Source organism: Arachis ipaensis, chromosome B8 (assembly GCF_059453495.1).
Source record: "Arachis ipaensis isolate K30076 ecotype BB chromosome B8, ASM5945349v1, whole genome shotgun sequence".
NCBI lineage: Eukaryota > Viridiplantae > Streptophyta > Magnoliopsida > Fabales > Fabaceae > Arachis > Arachis ipaensis.
Window position 1 is genome coordinate 139,751,838 of NC_142443.1, and position 19,622 is coordinate 139,771,459.

The 19,622-nt window shown below is 37.7% G+C and overlaps 2 protein-coding genes and 1 long non-coding RNA gene across 7 annotated transcripts; 1 reads left to right on the top strand and 2 right to left on the bottom strand.

Annotated features, from left to right (window-relative positions):
- Nucleotides 1-930: 930 nt before the first annotated feature.
- Nucleotides 931-3,832, bottom strand: LOC148550075 (uncharacterized). Its single transcript, XM_088495924.1, has 2 exons — nucleotides 3,378-3,832; nucleotides 931-3,310 (listed from the first exon to the last, which is right to left on the bottom strand). Exons 1-2 carry the CDS (start codon nucleotides 3,830-3,832, stop codon nucleotides 931-933), a joined length of 2,835 nt encoding a protein of 944 aa, XP_088352050.1.
- Nucleotides 3,833-8,193: 4,361 nt separating this feature from the next.
- LOC107613603 (patellin-3) lies at nucleotides 8,194-11,705 on the top strand. The gene is made up of 4 exons (XM_016315684.3): nucleotides 8,194-9,538; nucleotides 9,945-10,069; nucleotides 10,177-10,312; nucleotides 11,236-11,705. Exons 1-4 carry the CDS (start codon nucleotides 8,327-8,329, stop codon nucleotides 11,482-11,484), a joined length of 1,722 nt encoding a protein of 573 aa, XP_016171170.1. The 5' UTR covers nucleotides 8,194-8,326; the 3' UTR covers nucleotides 11,485-11,705.
- Nucleotides 11,706-15,739: 4,034 nt separating this feature from the next.
- On the bottom strand, nucleotides 15,740-18,944 carry LOC107613067 (uncharacterized). 5 transcript variants are annotated; one of them, XR_002353121.2, is made up of 5 exons: nucleotides 18,654-18,944; nucleotides 18,421-18,455; nucleotides 18,132-18,236; nucleotides 16,354-16,568; nucleotides 15,740-16,053 (listed from the first exon to the last, which is right to left on the bottom strand). It is a non-coding gene; the product is annotated as an uncharacterized LOC107613067 (long non-coding RNA). The 5 variants fall into 5 exon arrangements; XR_002353123.2 differs by lacking the exon at nucleotides 15,740-16,053 and adding an exon at nucleotides 17,395-17,506 and having other exon boundaries at nucleotides 16,109-16,568; XR_001613916.3 differs by lacking the exon at nucleotides 15,740-16,053 and adding an exon at nucleotides 17,342-17,506 and having other exon boundaries at nucleotides 16,109-16,568.
- Nucleotides 18,945-19,622: the final 678 nt, after the last annotated feature.

A 19,622-nucleotide genomic window follows, 5' to 3' on the forward strand; every position in this document is an offset into this window, starting at 1 on the left:
ATAACTCACAACCAATAACAAGACACTTCATTGTAATTCCTAGGGAGAACGACCCGAGGTTTGAATACTTCGGTTTATAGATTTTAGGGGTTTGTACTTGTGACAAACAATCTTTTGTATGAAAGGATTATTGTTTGGTTTAGGAACTATACTTGCAACGAGAATTCATTTGTGAAATTCTAAACCATCAAAAATCCAATCGTCAGTTCTCCTCATGTTGAGGTTGAAGCTTAACAATATTCTGGACATCACCCGCCTCATGATGTCTCTTCATATTCTCCGATCCACTTCATTCGTACGTTAATACCTAACTTCTCCTACTGAAACAACCTTCCCTCGTAGCCTCATTTTGTTCATCTCCGCAATAGCCTTCATACCTCTACCCTTCGTTGTATACCAGATGAACGCAAAAATGTATATATTACCATTTTTTTATTTTTGTGAGAGATAGATATCATTTATACATCCAGTCCAGTTGAACAAGTGGTATAACTCCCTCTTTGATATATCTTTAGGAAGATGATCTACAAAAATAGAGAACTAGTTGTTTTCCAAACGACAGTACTCTTCTCAATTCCAAACCCTCGGATCTCTACTAAATTTCCTACTTCTATCCCTCCCGTTGTTTTCCACCCCCTCTCGCTCTCTCGCTCTCATTTTTTGGTTACTATAAATTTTTGACTACACAATTCTATTCTATCATTAAAAAGATAAGGCGCTGTTAATGAATCACAAATATCAAAATAGAGGACCAAATTGAATAAATCAAATATTTGGAAACGAGATTGAAGTTTTTTTTTGAAGTAAACAAGAGCTCAACACAACAGGGTGGAGCAACAGAAAGACAAGTAACGAAGACAACTCAAAGTACAACCCGTCATCGAACAACGCATAAAATAAAGCACCTTCTAGTCATTTTCGGCATTGCCATCAACAACCAAAAGGTTCACCACCACTCCACTCGTCAGAGAGCATAAAGGATCTGTTAGTAATATCCCCCACACCTGAGCCTTGATTATTGAAAACTCTATCATTTCTCTCTAGCCAAACTGCCCAGATGACAGCAAAGAATCCAATCAACCACCGCTTCCTCTCATTCTTTCGTTGTGAAGCATTCGTCCAACTCTCAAAGTGCTGCTTTAATGTGCCTGGCACAGTCCAAGCCTTTCCAAGAGCGAACAACCAAGCGCACCACACCTGCCAAGTGATCTCACAACTAATAAATAGATGGAAGGCAGACTCAACATCCTTACAGCATAAAACATAGATATTATCCAGCTGGTCAATGACACCTAATCTGCACAGTCTTTCCTTAGTATTTACCCTTTCAACCAATACAAACCAGGCAAATAACTCAACCCGTGGCGGAACGAAACCCCTCCAAATAGCACTAGTGAAGCTATAACTTGTTATTTCCTCTGGGAGAACAGCTGCATGCATCACCTGCACAAAGGAGTTAGTCGTAAAAATACCAGTTTTATCAAATTTCCAGATCACCCTGTCCTCTCTCTCATGTGTTAGGCTGATTGACTGCAGGACTTCATGGAGCTGGTTTAAAAGTTCCAACTCCCATTGAAATAACTCTCTCCTCCATTGGAAATTCCATATCCAAGCTAAGCCATCCCAAAACCCGCAGTCGCCTATAACCGATCCTTTCAGGTTTGAAACCGAGAAGAGTCTTGGAAAAGTATCTTGCAACCTACCACTAGGCAACCAGACGTCCTCCCAGAACCGGATTGTTCTACCATTCCCAACATCCATAGCCAAACCTCTGATTATCATTTCCCTAATTTGTGGCTCCCTTATTTGAAGCTGACAGATATCCTTCCACGGACCCCCCCTTGGGGGAATAGGCTGACCGCACAGCATCTGAGAAGGATTCATGCTATTACAAGAGCACACAACTCTCTTCCACAAGGGACAGTCTTCTTTCGAAAATCTCCACCACCACTTAAATAGAAGAGCGGTATTCCTGATCACTGCATCTCCCACTCCCAATCCACCCGCCTTCCGAGGAGCCATCACAACCTCCCATCTCACTAGTGGCATGCCCACCTTGCCATCCTCCTTACTCCACAAGAACCGTCTTTGTAATGAGATCAACTTCTCCGCTACTGCCTTCGGCATCTTATACAAGCTGAGATAGTATATAGGCAAGCTATTGAGGACAGATTTAATGAGTACTAACTTACCCACTTTATTGAGCGTCCTAGCTTTCGACAGACTCAACTTTTCTTCCACCTTCTCAATCACTGGTTTCCAAGTCTTCACTAATCTCGGATTCGCTCCCAAAGAAATGCCAAGGTATCGGACTGGTAAAGCGTCTTCCTTGCATCCCAACAAATAACACATCTGCTGCGTCCATCCCTGGTCACAATTAATTGGAATGAAACTTGACTTCTCAAAATTAATACGCAACCCCGACATCACCTCGAAGCAGCGCAGCAGCCGCTGGTAGTTCCTAATAGTCTCTTCCTCCGGAGGGCAGAAGAGTATAGTATCATCCGCAAACTGCAAGTGCGACAGTTCAATGTTATCCCGTCCAACCAACAGTGGAGAAATGCGCCCATTCCTTACTGCCTCCCCGATCATTCGATGAAGAACATCAACAACTAGCACAAACAGAAAGGGAGACAGAGGGTCTCCTTGCCGTAGACCCCTCTCCATGTTGAATGGCTTAGAGGGGGACCCGTTTATAAGCACCGACATAGACGCAGAGCAAACACACTCCTTGATCCACCCCCGCCATGTCTGGCCAAATCCCATCTTCTGCAAGACTATGTCCACAAAACTCCATTTGACCCGATCATAAGCTTTTTGGAAGTCCAGTTTAATTATGGCCGATCTCCTTTTTCTTGACTTAACCCACTGCACAGTTTCACAGGCGATCAATGCCCCATCATGAATTCTTCTGCCCTGCACAAAAGCACTCTGGGTCTCACCTACTAAACCTGGCATCACATTCCGCATCCTCCAAACTAACACCTTCGAAATGACCTTGTATACACAACCCACCATGCTAATTGGGCGCAAATCTTTTATTTCTGTTGCCCCAACAAACTTTGGCGCCAACGCCACCCAAGTCACATTCGAATCCCTAGGCAGCACAGTTGAACGGAAAAATCCCATCACTGCTTCAATGAATTCCTTGCCAAGTGTGTCCCAACACTTCTTAATGAAGTTCATGTTATATCCATCACACCCGGGTGCTTTTGATGATTCACAATCCCACACAGCACGCTTTATTTCTTCAGCAGTTGGCATCAATTCCAGCCCTGTTGCTTCTTCCTCAGTTATTAGGAGAAGGCTCCTGATGGTACAAGTCCTTATAGAAGTCTCGTATAGCAACCTTGATCCTGGATTGATTCCTCACTAACCTTCCATGAATCCTCAATGCATCAATCCGATTGTTCCTCCTCCTTGCCGAGGCTATATTGTGGAAGTACCTAGTATTTTTGTCCATCTCCTTAGCATGTCTGGATCGGGACATCTGCTTCCAGTGAATCTCCTTCCTGATATACCATGTCTTACAGGAGCTCACAAGCGCCTTCCTCCGAGCTTCCACTGTTCCATCATACACTCCATTACTCACCAATTCATCCACTTTTCTAATCTCCTCTTCAAGCCGATTAATCCTCATGTCCATATCTCTAAAATTTTCTCTGTGCCATTTGCTTAACGGGCCCTTCATCGTCTTCAGCTTTCCAAAGAATTGAGCTTCCCCTAAGTTCCTCCACTCCTCCTTCACCATCCTCAAAAAGCCACCATGAGTAAACCAAGAATCCAGACTCCGAAACGGCCTTGGGCCCCCTCCCATCCTCGCAACATCCATAATCAGGGGACAATGATCTGACAAGCCTCTTGGTCCTCCTCGTAGCCTTGTTTCAGGAAACTCTTCCAACTACTCCAAACTCACCAGAACTCTGTCGATACGACTACATGACTGGCCCCTGAACCATGTGAATCTACGATCAGACAAGGCTAGATCCACTAACTCCATATCTTGAATCCAAAATTTAAAGTCTGCCGCAGACACTGGCAGAGAAGTAGTCCCTTTCCTGTCCTCTATCTGTACAATCTCATTGAAATCTCCCATAAAGCAAACAGGAACTTGACACAATCCAGAGATGAAACTCAACTCTTCCCATAGAACAAGCTTTTCCTCCCTAACATGCTCGCCATACACTAAACAGAAAGCACACCGAAAATTGGTTTTTACCAACACTCCTTCCACACATAACCACCTCACCCCTTTATAACAGTTACTTAAATTAAACACCGTTGCATCCCACATCAACAATAAACCACCAGAAGCCCCCTCTGCTTCCACAAACTCCCAGGCCATTCCATCATTACCCCACAGTTGCATAACATCAAATTTAGTCAGGACCTCTTTTTTTGTCTCTAGCAAACCTAACATATGCAAATTAAACTTCCGCCTAAAGTTCTTCACCATACTAACCTTTCCAACTCCCGCCAACCCCCTGACATTCCAAGATGAAAATTTCATTTTAAACTAGATGTACACACCTTTTTTCGATTTTTTGGACGACTTCTTCTGACTTTCTCCTTATGCTTCGCCTGTTTTTTCCTCAATGCTATTGCTTCATTCTGTTCCTGAAGAATCAACATAATATCATCTTCCTCGTCGTATGGCACAGCTCCAGATTCCATAGCTAGGTTCCAAGCCTTCCTGTTCTCATCCATGTCTTTCGCCCGTTTAATGGTAGACGTTTCAGAGCCAGCCTCACTCTCAGCATCAATTCGGGATTCCCCCAGTTCGGCTAGCACTCCTCCCGTCCCTTCGTTCTCCACTGCCACTGTCTTCTTCAAACCGGAATCATCCCTTGTCCGCTGCCTATCCGCAACCCCCAATTCACCAGTTACAGTACACCACGCCTCACCTTCATCCACGGTTGCCTCTGCTACAACCATCTCACCTTCCCTCCCGAGGTTAATAAGTCCCACCCCCAACGTAAGCGGCCGTCCATCAACAGTCAAAGGGACCAGTGGCGATGAAGTCCACGCCCCACCGTCAGCGTGGTTCATGGCCGAACTACCCTCTTCCCCTGAATCCTTCCGGCGCCCTGGTCCCCCGCATTCTCCCGTAGCATCGACGACAGCCCCTTGCTCCAAGAATGCTCCCTTTCGAATTTCCTGCCCAGCCCTGCCATCAATGGCGTGCACACCGTCTCGAGGGGTCACTCTGATTTCAGTCCTCGTAACCCCTATCGCCCATTCACTGGGTCGGGTTCTGCAAGGCCGCTGCTCCAAGCCACCCACAGGTTGGGCCACCTCCTGCCTTCCCTCTAAGACACCGTGTGGGCTAGAAAGCTTTGAGCCCAAAAGAAGTCCCTCACCGTTGGAGAAATCGTTTTGGGCCTCAAACCCATTAGGATAGGAACAGACCACACTAAGGCCCCCATTCCTCTTAGCATTACTTGTTACTTCTCCTTCATCAGCTCTCTGCCCACCAAGAAGTTCCCATGTAACCGTTCTTTCTGAATCAGCCACCGCACCGTTATCAGGGGATCCCGCAATATCCGCGTGTGACACATTATGATCAACCTCCTTAATTATAGGCTCTACCGTTTTAGAATTTAAAAGTTCGGTACTCCACTCATTTAATTCTTCCAATGATATTACAACTCTACCCTCACTCTGCGCATCCTCCCTTTCCGGCGTCATCAAGACCTCCGCCGCTGCATCTCCCCTGTCCCGCTGCCCATGAGCACAACTATCATCAACAAAAGTTGATCGACCCATAAAATTAGAGCTCTCTCCGATGAAGATTCCCCGATTCCATTCTACCATACCATTCATAGTACAGTCCAAAGAAGTAGAACCCCCGCTCCCTACCTCTGAAACAATCACGTGAAATCTAGCCGTACCTACACAGACGCAAATCTTTTCACGAATGACATCAAACCCGCTTGTATCAATCAAAACCCGGCCAGCATTGAACGATGAGCATGAAGTAGTGCCTTGATCACATCCCACTACGTCTCCCCACTGTGCACCAATCAACCGGAACGTAGCTTCTGACCAGACATGTAGCGGGACACCAATGCACTCAAGCCATACCCTTCTCTTGTCAATTCGAGTATTCTCACTCCATCGTTCTACTTGGGAGAAGACCTTCAACAGACCATCAATGTTAAGAGTGAGCGCCTCGGCCGCACTGTGCGCACTATCAAACACTAACAATGCTTTGTAAGCCCCCAACTCACACACCTTTACTACGTTATGCCATTCTGTTCGAGCTATGGTGTTCAATAATCGGAAGTCAATAGCCTGCACGGTGCTCCCAACAATACTCCTCTGCAACCAGTCCCAGTTCTTCTCTGCCACCAATGCATGTATTTCCTTCATCCCCAATCTCTCTGTATCATTCAAAACACAATTACCGTGAGTAGCAGGCTCCACTTCCAAAGCTTTGCTCCCAGCCGGTTGATCCTGGATCTTAGCAAAACGTCTTCCTTGATCATCCATCCTTGCTTTCCACGGATTCCCATCGACACCATGAGACTTCCCACTATCAACTTTATTAGTCTCAGAGTCCCTCCTTGTGCCTTCGCTTTCTAGTGCCTTCTTCCCCGTGGAGATATCCCTCCTGTATTTAGCCTCTCCTACAAAAATTTCCTTCCCCCGTAAGCATAGTTGATTCATCTCTGAAATGGCTTTTAGAGCTCCTCCCTTTGTGGTATATCTAATGAAAGCAAACAGATAGACTGCTCCACCCCTCATCTTCCTGGCCAGGTAAATGTCATTGATCCTCCCCGTCCATGCAAACAAACGAAACAATTCCTGCTTCGAGATGTCCCCCGGTAGCCTGTCTACAAAAACGGTAAAAGAATCTTGTTCCAAACGAAAAAACTTGTCTCGGTTCCAAACCCTTGGATCGTTGCCATGATACTGCATCTGCCTAAACCCATCTCGGCTGGTGGTTCCCCACCCCTCGCTCACTCTCCCTCCCATGTTTTTAGATCATTTTTAAGTTGCTCTCTGATGAAACCACTTTAGAAAGAAAACAAAACTAACGTTAGTCACCAACATTAAGTTAAAGAACTAAATTGAATAAATCAAAACTTTAGAAACAAAATTCAGGAACTAATATAAGGAGTACTCATATTTTTCATAAAACTTTCTACTAATAATATTATTTGCTAGTAAAATCCTTATTAATTACTTTGAAAAAAAAATGGGGAAGCATTAAATTCAAAATTTTAAACCACAAGGGTTGTCAATCACCATGAAAATAAAATGTTAGAGTGGCCTGTGATAGTTGGAAATTGTAATAATCGTCCTTGTAATCCGTTTGGTAGGGCCTAAACCAAAGACTGTTCAACGGCTTAGCTGCAATTTAAAGCAAACGGTACATAAATCCATAATCATAATCAGAACCAAAAAGAGAAACATTGTGGGGTAGGGGGTCACTCTCTATCTCTCTCTCCCTCTCTCAAATCTCATCATAAATTGCCAAATATGCCATTAACGTACTCAAATAGTCAAACATGTGTTTTCCCCCCTAAGTTAACAGAAATTTTGGTTACTCATCAGTCATCAAGACATGAACTTTCTCCACATGGTTACTCAATTGCCAATTATTACCTCTTACCCTAACTAATTTAAACTCTCGTCTTAAAATAACAATTTCAAGAGTTTTTTTTTTCTTCGAAGAAGATTAATCCTTAAATCATGAGTAAACACATGTTTTCTCACGACAATAACGTCACTTTTTTTTGTTCTCACGGTATTTTCTACTTTTAATCCGATAGATTAAGAACTAATTCGTTGCAGATCAGAGTTCTATTTAAGGATTTACCCGATCAATAGAGTGCTACATGTACCAAAAAAAAATAAATCCTTAACACTTACTTAAATAAACTAATGAACTATAATCACTAGAACAACTCAACTTGGTTAACAATAACATCACTTTACCACCACAATCAACACAAGTTGGAGAATGAAAAGAAGTGTGAATGATAGTATGATACCGTTGGGCTGTGTAAACTTGCAGGCAGTAAGGCCCACAGTTTTGGGCCCATTAATTTCGGTAAACAATAACACCGTTACATCCAGGCCATTGGGGCCACAATATTGGGCCCACTGGCCCATATTCCAAGTTGGCACAGTCTGTCCCCCCTGTCTTTCTTGTTTCTTTATAACTTGCTTCTCCCCACTTACCCCCTCTCCATTCACGGTTCACACCACTATCTCCATTCTCTCCCTTTCTCTCTCTACTAACAAATTTTGAATTTGAGTTTGTTGTAACTTGTAACTGTCATTTTCATTCACACTTAGCTTAAAATTGAATTCAACAATGGCAGAGGAAGCTCCAAAGACATCACCATCACCACCACAAGAGGAAGCAGTGTTGCATGTGGAACAAGTTATGGTCACTGACGTTGACGAGAAAGAACACTCCACCAACGCCATTGTTGAGAATGAGAAGGAGACAGAGAAAGAGCATGTTGTTGAAGATGAAAAGAAAGAAGAAGAAGCTTCTGTAGCTGCAAATGAAAATAATGCTGGCGAGGATTCAAAAGCATGTGATGATGAGAAGGTTCCAGAATCAGGTTCGTTCAAGGAAGAGAGCACGAAGGTTTCTGAACTTGCTGAGACTGAGAAGAAGGCACTTCAAGAGCTCAAAACCCTAATCCAAACTGCACTCAACAATCGTGAATTCTCTGCACCAAAAGAAGAAAAGCCTGCAGTTGAATCTGATGTAGCAGAAGAAAAGAAGAAGGAAGAAGAAGAAGAAGAAGAAGAAGCAGAGGAAAACCACCTAATTGAGGAGAACAAGGATTCATCAGAAGAAAAAGAAGCTGCAGCAGAAGTGAAAGAAGCAACAACAACAGCAGAAGCTTTATCTTCTTCTGTGGATGATGACGAAGCAAAAACCGTTGAGGCCATTGAAGAAACCGTGGTGGCAGTTTCTTCCACAACTGAAGCTGAAGAACTAGCTCCAAAGAAGGAAGAAGAGTGTTCGCCATTGTTGGCGCCAGAAGAAGTCTCAATCTGGGGAGTGCCGCTCCTCGCCGACGAAAGAACAGACGTGATCCTCTTGAAGTTCCTCCGCGCACGTGATTTCAGGGTAAAAGAAGCGTTCACCATGATCAGGAACACGATCAAGTGGCGAAAGGAGTTCAAGATCGACGAATTACTGGAACAAGAAGAAGAAGATAATATTTTCATTAATACAATGGATTTTGAAAAGGCGGTATACATGCACGGATACGACAAAGAAGGGCACCCCGTGTGTTACAACATCTATGGCGAGTTCCAGAACAAGGAGCTGTATAAGAAGGCATTCTCTGATGAGGAGAAGAGGGAGAGGTTCTTGAAATGGAGGATTAGGTTCCTTGAGAGGAGTATTAGGAAGCTTGATTTCTGGCCTGGTGGGATATCCACCATTGTTCAGGTTAATGATCTCAAGAATTCACCTGGTCCTGCTAAGTGGGAACTTAGACAAGCAACCAAACAGGCCCTTCAATTGCTTCAAGATAATTACCCTGAATTTGTTGCCAAACAGGTATACACCATTGCTCTTCTTAGATCTTTTCTTTTAATTCTTTATCTTAGAAATTGTATGCATAGGAATCTACAAAATTTCCTGTGTGTTATCGGAACAAATGCACCATTTATTTTGGGGGTTCGATTCAACTCATTTGCCAGCTGCAAACTCTTAAATGGAGTTCTAATTCATGACGGATTAGTCCTTTGGGAATCCAAAAGATCTATAATTATGACTTAGAAGACAAAACAATTAATGAATAAGTGAAGTTGCTCCCGGAGCAATTAAGAATTTCTTGTCTTGTCTATTTTCTACTTATGCTAAAATTATATGTTTATTTTAAGAAATGTGACTAATAAAGATCAAATTCTATGATCTATAATCAAAGATTATAAAAGTTTTGATGTGTGTTTGTGGTTTGTAGGTGTTTATCAATGTGCCATGGTGGTACTTGGCAGTGAACAGGATGATAAGTCCATTTCTGACACAGAGAACAAAGAGCAAGTTTGTGTTTGCTGGTCCTTCCAAAACAGCCGAGACCCTTCTAAGGTGGGAAGCCATGCATAATAAACACTATTCAATCTTTTCCTTCTTCCTTAGTTACTATGGTTTTGCTATGTTTGTATATCTGATTTAATTCTTTGTATTATTTTCAGGTACATTGCAGCTGAGCAACTTTCTGTGAAGTATGGAGGACTAAGTAAAGATGGGGAATTCGGAAATAACGATGCTGTTACCGAGATAACTGTGAGACCAGCTGCTAAACATTCTGTGGAGTTTCCAGTTACTGAGGTGGGTCTCATGCATTGTTATTGTCCTTTCTTTCTGTCTTTTGTTTTTCGTTCAGAACATGAGAATCCAAAGCATTGTACCATTGGAATGCGTTACCTCTCTTGGCCTAGGATTCCTCTTTTCTCAACACTTTTATGTTCAAACATCTCATGTGAAAATAAATGTATGTGCATTCAACCCCTCTTTAGACTCAAAATTCATATTTGTGGCATTTAAAATTGGCTTTTCATTTTTGTATATATACTTGGATAAAATGGGGACACCAATTTTAAGATACAAATGAATACTTTTAGTGAATGAAATATATTAATACCAATTTAAATGTGCAATTATTGTTACTCTTTTAAATTTATTTTGAGGGTTTGAATTTGCATTCTTAATTCTCATATTTTATGCAACAAAGGGTGCAGACAGAGTAGGCCCATGCTCTAGGAACAAAAAAGTGTAAAGCAATACCCCCATAGAATACTAAACTATGAATAATTGAATAGTCATTTAATATAGTAAGTATAGGATTTGGATTCATGAAAAATACAATAATCTTTTATTATCTTTTTGTCTGTATTAGAAGGCAATAATTGGATTTTTTTAGATCTTGATCTCTAATACTAGCCATGTTTTGTTGTCTTGGTCCATGTCTGTAGCTACCCAATAAAATACAATAGGATCTATGTGTTGTGATACTATTAATTTGTTAGGTTGATAAAATGATGAAATTACCTCCAATATAAACTTTGTCATGTATTATATATTATATTACTAACTAAGAAAATATTATTGTTGAATCAAGATCATGCAGCATTTAAATTTTAAACCAATTATTTAGTTTTATTATTAAACACATTGTTATTATTAGATGATCATAGTACTATGTATAGAAATACATTAATTAATTATGACTTGGAATTTTGTAAAAAATGCAGAATTGTGTATTGTCTTGGGAGATGAGAGTAATAGGGTGGGATATAAGTTATGGTGCTGAATTTGTGCCAAACTCAGAAGGAAGCTACACAGTAATAATTCAAAAAGCTAGAAAGGTTGCACCATCAGAAGAACCTGTTCTTTGCAACAGTTTCAAGATTGGTGAACCTGGCAAAGTGGTTCTCACCATTGAAAACCAAAGCTCCAAGAAGAAGAAGCTCTTGTACCGCTTGAAGACCAAACCTGAATGAGAACAAACTTTTCAGTTTTCAGCTCTTTATATGAATAGGAAAAGTGCTACTTTCATTTTGATAATTATTATTTTTACTATTATTAATTATGTGTTCTTCTTTTCTCTTTTTCCATTATTACTATTATTGGAGGGCATCTTTTTGTTTTTTGAATTCTTATTATTCACATTGATGGAGAGACATATATTAATTACATGTGTAAATTTTGTTTTAATTATTTTGTAAATTTTGGTGGGGACGTGGGGTCTATTTTTATTTATTTATTTATATACTGTTCTATATCTTAGCTGTTTATGGTGGCTGTGTCATAAAAGTGTTGGACATTACATGATCTGTGTTTTCTTGCAATGAAAAAGGAAAAAAGGTTGATATGAATATGTAATGGCTTTAACATATCTGCCTTGGAATTTTCCTGCACTTATTCTTTGAACAACTTGAAAGACAGCTAGTTACATAATTACATTACATGGCCAATTTCTACTTGAAATAAAATAAAAATAAATAAATAAACTATTAAAATGGTACGTCATTAACAAAAACAAATTCTTAAAAGATGTTAACGATAAAATATATGGCCTAGTTACATATTACCATAGAATTAAAATATTTTTATTACTCATATTAAAATATATGCTAGGATATATAAATATCTTGACCAAAATATAATTTTTATTTATTTATCTTTTAATACATTCATTTTGACAGAGGGAGGGGACAATGTCAATGGCAATGTTATTTGAAGGATTTTACAAAAGGAATTTCTTACTATTTACTATTTAGAGGAACTAAGTAGTAATAATTTGAAAGATAATTTTAGGGATAATTACTGTTTGATTCTTAAGGTTTAGAGTCAAAATCAAAATTGTTTCTAATCTTATTTTGAATTTAAAATCGTTCTAAACATTTTATTTAATATTAAAATCGTCTGTAAAACAATTATACCCTCAAATCTTCGTCTGCATCACAACCTCTTCTTCTCACTCACATCTTTAAAAGAGAGAGAAACAGAGATAAATATCTATCTATTTAAAATAAATATCTATCTATTTATAAGAATGAATCTTTATCTCGTTATCTTTTTTTTTTTTCTCACTATAACATGCACTTAATTTAGATATGCTAAATATATATGTCTGCCATTTCTTGAGAAGACCATGAATTCACAAATTATTAGTATTAAGACATTAAAGGGACCATAACTTATTCAATGTTTCACTTTTAACTTTTTGCACCCAAACCCCACTCATTACTCTCGGGTGTCTTTCAACACAACTTTTGAGCCTTTTAAGGCATGAACATCATTTTAGACCAACAATAAGGCTTTGCCTTAATAAATAATAATTGAAATTTCAAATTACAGTAAACATGTAAAATTAACTCTTAAAAAATTTTACTTAGATATTTTGTTTATTTCAAAGGATTTTTATTGTTTAAAAATTTTCAAAAATTATTTTCATCAGAAAGATTTTTCCATTATTTGAAATAGATTAATTTATCGTATAGTGATATTTTTTAGAATATAATTATTTTATAATAAACTCAGTAAAAACTTATTTATCCAATATAATATATTAAAAATTTAATTTGAAATCAAAACTTGGAAATTTTGTTTAAAATTAAAGCATTCGATTTAAAATTCGTTTGGAACTAACTCCAATGTTTACTCTTGAAATTAACTCAAGGTAGTCCACATGTCCGAATATATGTTTATTTGGAAGCAATTTCCAACTAGTTAGGAAAACAAGACCAATGTTTGTCAAGGGCATGGGTTAATTACTTAATTGTAAGGTAAGCATTAATTTAGGGAGTTCAAATTAATCATTACTCTATTTATTAGTATTTATTCTTAGAGATGAGGGATCAAATCATTGTTGGAATCTTTGAAAAATTTAACAATTTAGTAATGATCTAATATTTATTCGAATTATTATTGTGGAGGTTTAGCCAACATGTGTTCTAAAAATATATAATAAATTTATTATTAATAAAAAAGTTTTAAATGTTTTTATATTTTTAATTAAAAAATTTTTAATTTATAAATTTAACATGTATACTTAAGACACAAAATAAATAAATTTTTATTATATGTTTTTTATTTGTATCAATTAAGTACTTATATTACATATATTCTATATTCTGACCATCCTCGTGAAAATAGAGATAGAAACAAAAGAGAAAAGACAAGACATAATGAGATTTGAGAGGAATTGAGTTTTATTCAACGTATTTGGCAATGGAAATTGGAATATCTGAAATATGAAAAAGAAATGTGACATGCCCCCCACCATTCATATTTAGAGTAATTGACAATTGTTGACTTGGAATGTATGTAGTGCCAGCTTGATTGTAGGGTCAATAGTCAAGAGCACTTTTTAATTTAGTTTCACTTTAACTTTAAATTAAAATACTTATTTTATTTTAAACTATAAATTATAAAATCAAATTAATATTTTAAAATTATATTAATTTTTAATAATATTTTTAAATAACTTTTATAATTGAATAATTATTGGATAATATTTTATTTATTTGAGAATAAAATTTTCTAATTATTCAATTTTATAAAAATTTATTTAATTAGTGTTTTTCTAAAGGCGGTTATTTTAGGAGAAAAAGAAACAAAAGTATCTAGATATATACCAGTAAAAAATAAGCACATTATTATATGCTCTTGAACTTTGAATCATAATATAAAATCTAGTATCTAAGGTAGAAACTAGAAACAAATATTTAACTGATATTTTTGCTCACCATATGTTTAAGTCTAAGCCCTAAAACGGTACTAGATGTGGAAAAAAACACATCAAAAATAGTATCTCATTTTTTTATTATTATGTATAATTTAAAATTTTGAAAAGATGTTGAAGTGATAATGTTTGACACCTAAATTCTTAAAAGTCTGTAGAGTTGAAAAAACTTTCAAGTGTACTGGTATATTTACGTTTCAGTAAATTTTAAATATTAATCTTAATTATAAAAAATATAATATAATATATATATAATTAAAATTGATGGTTAAAAATTATTGAAACACCGATATACTGATATATTTAAAAACTTTTCGGTTGTATATATGATTTTGTCCAAAATCTTAGTGCCTAACCAGTACTTTGCTATACTTTGTACCTATGGATTATTTTAGTCATAAATTAGTATAGCAGTTTTGCTTTTAGACATTAAACAATCAACAAAATCAATATGAACAAAGATCAACATAGAGTAAAATGATAATTTCATGTATCCTATTTGCTTTCTGATTTACTAGACAAAAAAAAAAAAAAAAAGTAGGAGTTATTGTAAAGTGGCTGGTATTGGTGGAAGTAAAGTTCAATCCCTCTCTGTGATGATCTAAAAATAAAATCCAAAAGAGATTACCTTAGTTTTTTTTATCTAATTTTGGTGCTTTCATTTGGGAAACGTAACACTCAATTTCTTTCTAATCATTTGCTTTAGGAGTTATTTTACGCAAAGATGACCTTAGCTTTACCTAATTTTGGTGCTTTAATTGTATTCTTTTTTAATATTTGTTGAAATGATTAGGGTTACTATTTTCCACTTTGCATTGATCTAAAATCTAAATCATATCTTTAATATGACATTTATTTTTTATGCAATGTGCAAATTTTCTCTCTATAAGAAATCGTATTTAATTAGTCCCTTATAAAGAAGAAAATGAAAGTAATAACAAGAAATTACCCACACTACAAAAAAAAAAGGCCTATGGTCACGGTAAAAAACCGTGACCATAGCTAGTGAAAAGGGTGACCATAGATCTATGGTCACGGTTTTGGACCTATGGTCACGGTTTTTTACCGTGGCCTATTCTGCCGTGGCCATAGGTCTATGGTCACGGTTTTTTTACCTATGGTCACGGTTTCTATGGTCACAGTTATAATTTTCAAATTCCGACACTTTAGGCCACGGTTTTTAACCGTGACCATAGGGAAATCTATGGTCACGCATAAAAACCGTGACCATAGCCATATCTATGGTCACGGTTTTGGCCGTGACCATAGCCTCTATGGTCACCCTTTCTTAAAACCATGACCATAGCCTTATCTATGGTCACGGTTTTGGCCGTGACCATAGCCTCTATGGTCACCCTTCCTCAAAACCGTGACCATAGCCTTATGTATGGTCACGGTTTTGGCCGTGACCATAGAGCCTATGGTCACCCCTACGCAAAACCGTGACCATAGCCATATCTATGGTCACGGTTTTGGCCGTGACCATAGCCTCTATGGTCACCCTTACTCAAAACCGTGACCATAGCCATATCTATGGTCACGGTTTTGGCCGTGACCATAGCCTCTATGGTCACCCTTTGTTAAAACCGTGACCATAGCCTTATCTATGGTCACGGTTTTGGCCGTGAGCATAGCCTCTATGGTCACCCTTCCTCAAAACCGTGACCATAGCCTTATCTATGGTCACGGTTTTGGCCGTGAGCATAGCCTCTATGGTCACCCTTACGCAACACATAAGAAAAATTACATTTAGATAACTAAAGTGTGAGACCCATTCCATGTGATATTTGTATAGAACATATTTTCTTCACATCATGTCTTCCTGCTAGCAAAAGAAATAAACATGTTAAAACAGAGAAAAATTGCTTATGATAATGCAATACATATGTAGCAAACTTTAATAAGTCAGTTAACTTAAAAATTTCAACTACTAAACAGCAAGGAGTATTTGCTAGGGTTTTGATGAGCCACATAACAAGAAAATCTTAGCCAAAACTTATACATACATGTCCCTTTTTTTTAAAAAACAAAGTCCAATTGATATAAACCTACCTATAACACAAGCGACAAACCTAAATAATAATTGTTGAAAAAAAATTCTAAATTATATGCGGTACCAAACTTGTTAGCCTTCAACTTGTTAAACAAAAAATGCTTATTTGCTTTACTGTAGCGCATCATTCAACGGTTAAATATTGCATGCACTTAGCCCATCTTATCAAGCTCCATTACCAGTGCAGCTAAAAAATTAACGCTTGCTGTCAACTTGGTCTTCACCTTTCTCTTCTCCACTTGAAATCCATCTCCACCCTTATTACAAAGTGTAGAACTATTTTCCTGAAAGAAATTTAAGAGCTAGTGATATTTGAAGAGGAAGTAATGAATAAGAATTTAAATATGAATTTTGTCCTATATATGCTTGTCATATGATTCAAATTAGGAAGTCAGGCTATAAGTCTCTCTTTATGATTAACGGTTTTCTTTTTTTAATTCTGGAATCAATTTATTAATTGGAACATTTATTTTATTATAATAATTAATTATCATGGTGTTTAAAAGATAATCTTTAACTTACTAAAAAAATAAAAAAATTAATATTTACTTTTTAAAATACGAATATACATAATTTAAAAGAAATTAAAATTTATTATAAAACATAAATTAGACAAAAATTAAATACTAATTCATAAATATTATAAAATTTGCCTTGATTATGTCAATAACAGATATTTATCGTCTTATTTATTATTTTAGTGATGATTTTAATATTTATACGAAATTAATTTCTAGTGATGAAAAAATATGTGAGGGAGAGGGAGAGAGGAAAGGGTTGAACATGCTTTTTTGTGCTATAAAGATCCAAAGCTGGGGCCTGATGGGTAAAGAGGGAACAAGCGACGTGGATGCCACTTGAAAATGTTATCCTATATTAAAAATGTTATCAGCAACTTTACTTCATATTTTTCAGTAGAAAATAATAATTAGATATTTATAAACTGTAAATGCTTCTCAATAACAATCATGCAACTTGAACCAATAGAAAGCAAATGCATTGCAGAGGGCTTAGAAAACAAGTGATTCGATTTTAATATGCTTCACAAAACCTGTACCAATTTCTGTTACAGCAGAATATTAGACAATGCTAATTTTCTACTCATAATACTTGTAGGGGTGTTTTACTGCCGGATGCCAGTGTTAGCAACGGAGTTAAAGAAGCTATCACTTGAGATAAGCCACAACACAACTACACGTTTCAACATTCACAACGAGTATTCCTGAAATGCGGAATAATATTTAAACAACTTTAATTCATTTTTCTGTACTTATCAATTAAATGATTCAAAGGGGAAATTGAGAAATATTATGAAAATAATGTCATTTGCGTAACTAAGGTAAAAAACTAAAAATATAGTAATAAGCAAAAACAGAACATTTCATTGAACCAGGTCCAATTTTCCAAATTCCAACAAAGTTTCTTAGGAGCATAACAAATTCCAGCATTGTGAAGAAACCATGTGAAGGGTCATGCAATTCACACACAGCACAGTTGGAAGAACAAGATTCAAGATGCAAGAATTCAGCGTAAAAGTTAAAGAACACACAGCACCAGACAAATCTGAAAAGCATGATACTACTCAATTTCCAAACATATTATAGAGTTCAAAACATCAAGAAGAACAAGATTCAAGATGCAAGAATTCAGCGTAAAAGCTAAAGAACACACAGCACCAGACAAATCTGAAAAGCATGATACTACTCAATTTCCAAACATATTATGGAACACATTCCAAGGACTCCAAAGTCAAACAGGTTCATGCAGCCATGGCAGTTAAGGACCACCCGTAATCTCACCTATCCATAACAAGTTAACAACACACAACTACATAAATTAACACCAACCTAGTTAAGCAATAAAGCTACTGGGTCCATCAAAAACAACAATGACAACACGAACAGTTCTCGCAGTTACAGCAGCAGCCATAATCTTTAAAGGAAACCGGAAATCTACAAAAAATTATAATTGTGTTACCTAATTGAAAAAGAGCACAGGTATTAAATTGAAAAAAGAGCACAGCCCAAAACTCACAGTGTCAAAAATAAGAGCACAAACAATTGAAAAAACTTACCTAATTGCAAAAACTAAGCTACTTAAATTGAAAAGAAAAGAAAAGCAAGAAAAGAAACTCACTTGGAATGAGTAACTGGGTTCAGCATTGAGGGCTCCTGGAAAAACAGAAAAGGACAAAAGAAACCACGCATGAAACCACGCATGAAATCGTGAAATCGTGAAAAAAAAAATGAACCTTAAAAAACAAAAGAAATCGTGAAACCACGCATGAATTTGAACAAAAGAAAACCACACAGGTATTATCAATATAAAAAAATACTGAAACAATTGAAAACCCATGAAAAGAGCTTAACCTTTTTTTGTAGGTATCTGAACGCAATAGAGGTGAGGGATGCGACAGTGAGGGGTTGACAGAGTGAGAGGTTGAGAGAGTGAGAGGCACAGATGAGTGAGGGTTTGGGAGAGTGGGGGTTGAGAGAGTGACAGATCACAGACTGCGGCTGCGATTACGGTGGAGAGGGAGAGAGGATGAAGAGTGAAAGAAAGGGGTTACGTCGGATAGTGAGGGTTCAGAGCTGAGAGGGAGAGAGAGCCGAGAGTGGAACTTACAAGAGGGAAAGGAGAATTTTGGGAGCGGGAATGGGGATTTGGGGGGGGGGGGGGCGACGTCGTTCTGGGCTTCTGGGGAAAGGAATTAAAAAAAAAATTACAAAAAATTGATTTTCGAAAAGGGGGAGGGGAAAACGACGCCGTTTTGGACAGGGTACTCTATGGTCACCCTTTTTCAAAAAACCGTGACCATAGACCCTTTTTGGTCACTGTAAAAAACCGTGACCATAGACCCTTTTAGGCCACCCCCAAAACCGTGACCATAGACCCCTTTAGGTCACCCCCTAAAACCGTGACCATAGACCCTTTTTGGTCACCCTTTTTTGAAAAACCGTGACCATAGCCCCTTTTTGGTCACTGTAAAAAACCGTGACCATAGACCCCTTTAGGTCACCCCCAAAACCGTGACCATAGACCCTTTTAGGCCACCCCCCAAAACCGTGACCATAGACCCCTTTAGGTCACCCCCCAAAACCGTGACCATAGACCCTTTTTGGTCACCCTTTTTTGAAAAATCGTGACCATAGCCCCTTTTTGGTCACTGTAAAAAACCGTGACCATAGACACCTTTAGATCACCCCCAAAACCGTGACCATAGACCGTTTTAGGCCACCCCCCAAAACCGTGACCATAGACCCTTTTAGGCCACCCCCCAAAACCGTGACCATAGACCCTTTTAGGTCACCCTTTTTTGAAAAACCGTGACCATAGAC

What these genes read in the sequence shown, in the direction of transcription:
- LOC107613603 (XM_016315684.3), top strand. Translation starts at nt 8,327, where the DNA reads ATGGCAGAGGAAGCTCCAAAGACATCACCATCACCACCACAAGAGGAA. An exon ending in CTGAATTTGTTGCCAAACAG is followed by an intron (nt 9,539 to 9,944) that starts GTATACACCATT and finishes TGTGGTTTGTAG; the next exon opens with GTGTTTATCAATGTGCCATG. An exon ending in ACAGCCGAGACCCTTCTAAG is followed by an intron (nt 10,070 to 10,176) that starts GTGGGAAGCCAT and finishes TATTATTTTCAG; the next exon opens with GTACATTGCAGCTGAGCAAC.
- LOC148550075 (XM_088495924.1), bottom strand. Translation starts at nt 3,832, where the DNA reads ATGGATGTTGCGAGGATGGGAGGGGGCCCAAGGCCGTTTCGGAGTCTG. An exon ending in GCATTGAGGATTCATGGAAG is followed by an intron (nt 3,311 to 3,377) that starts GTTAGTGAGGAA and finishes TTGTACCATCAG; the next exon opens with GAGCCTTCTCCTAATAACTG.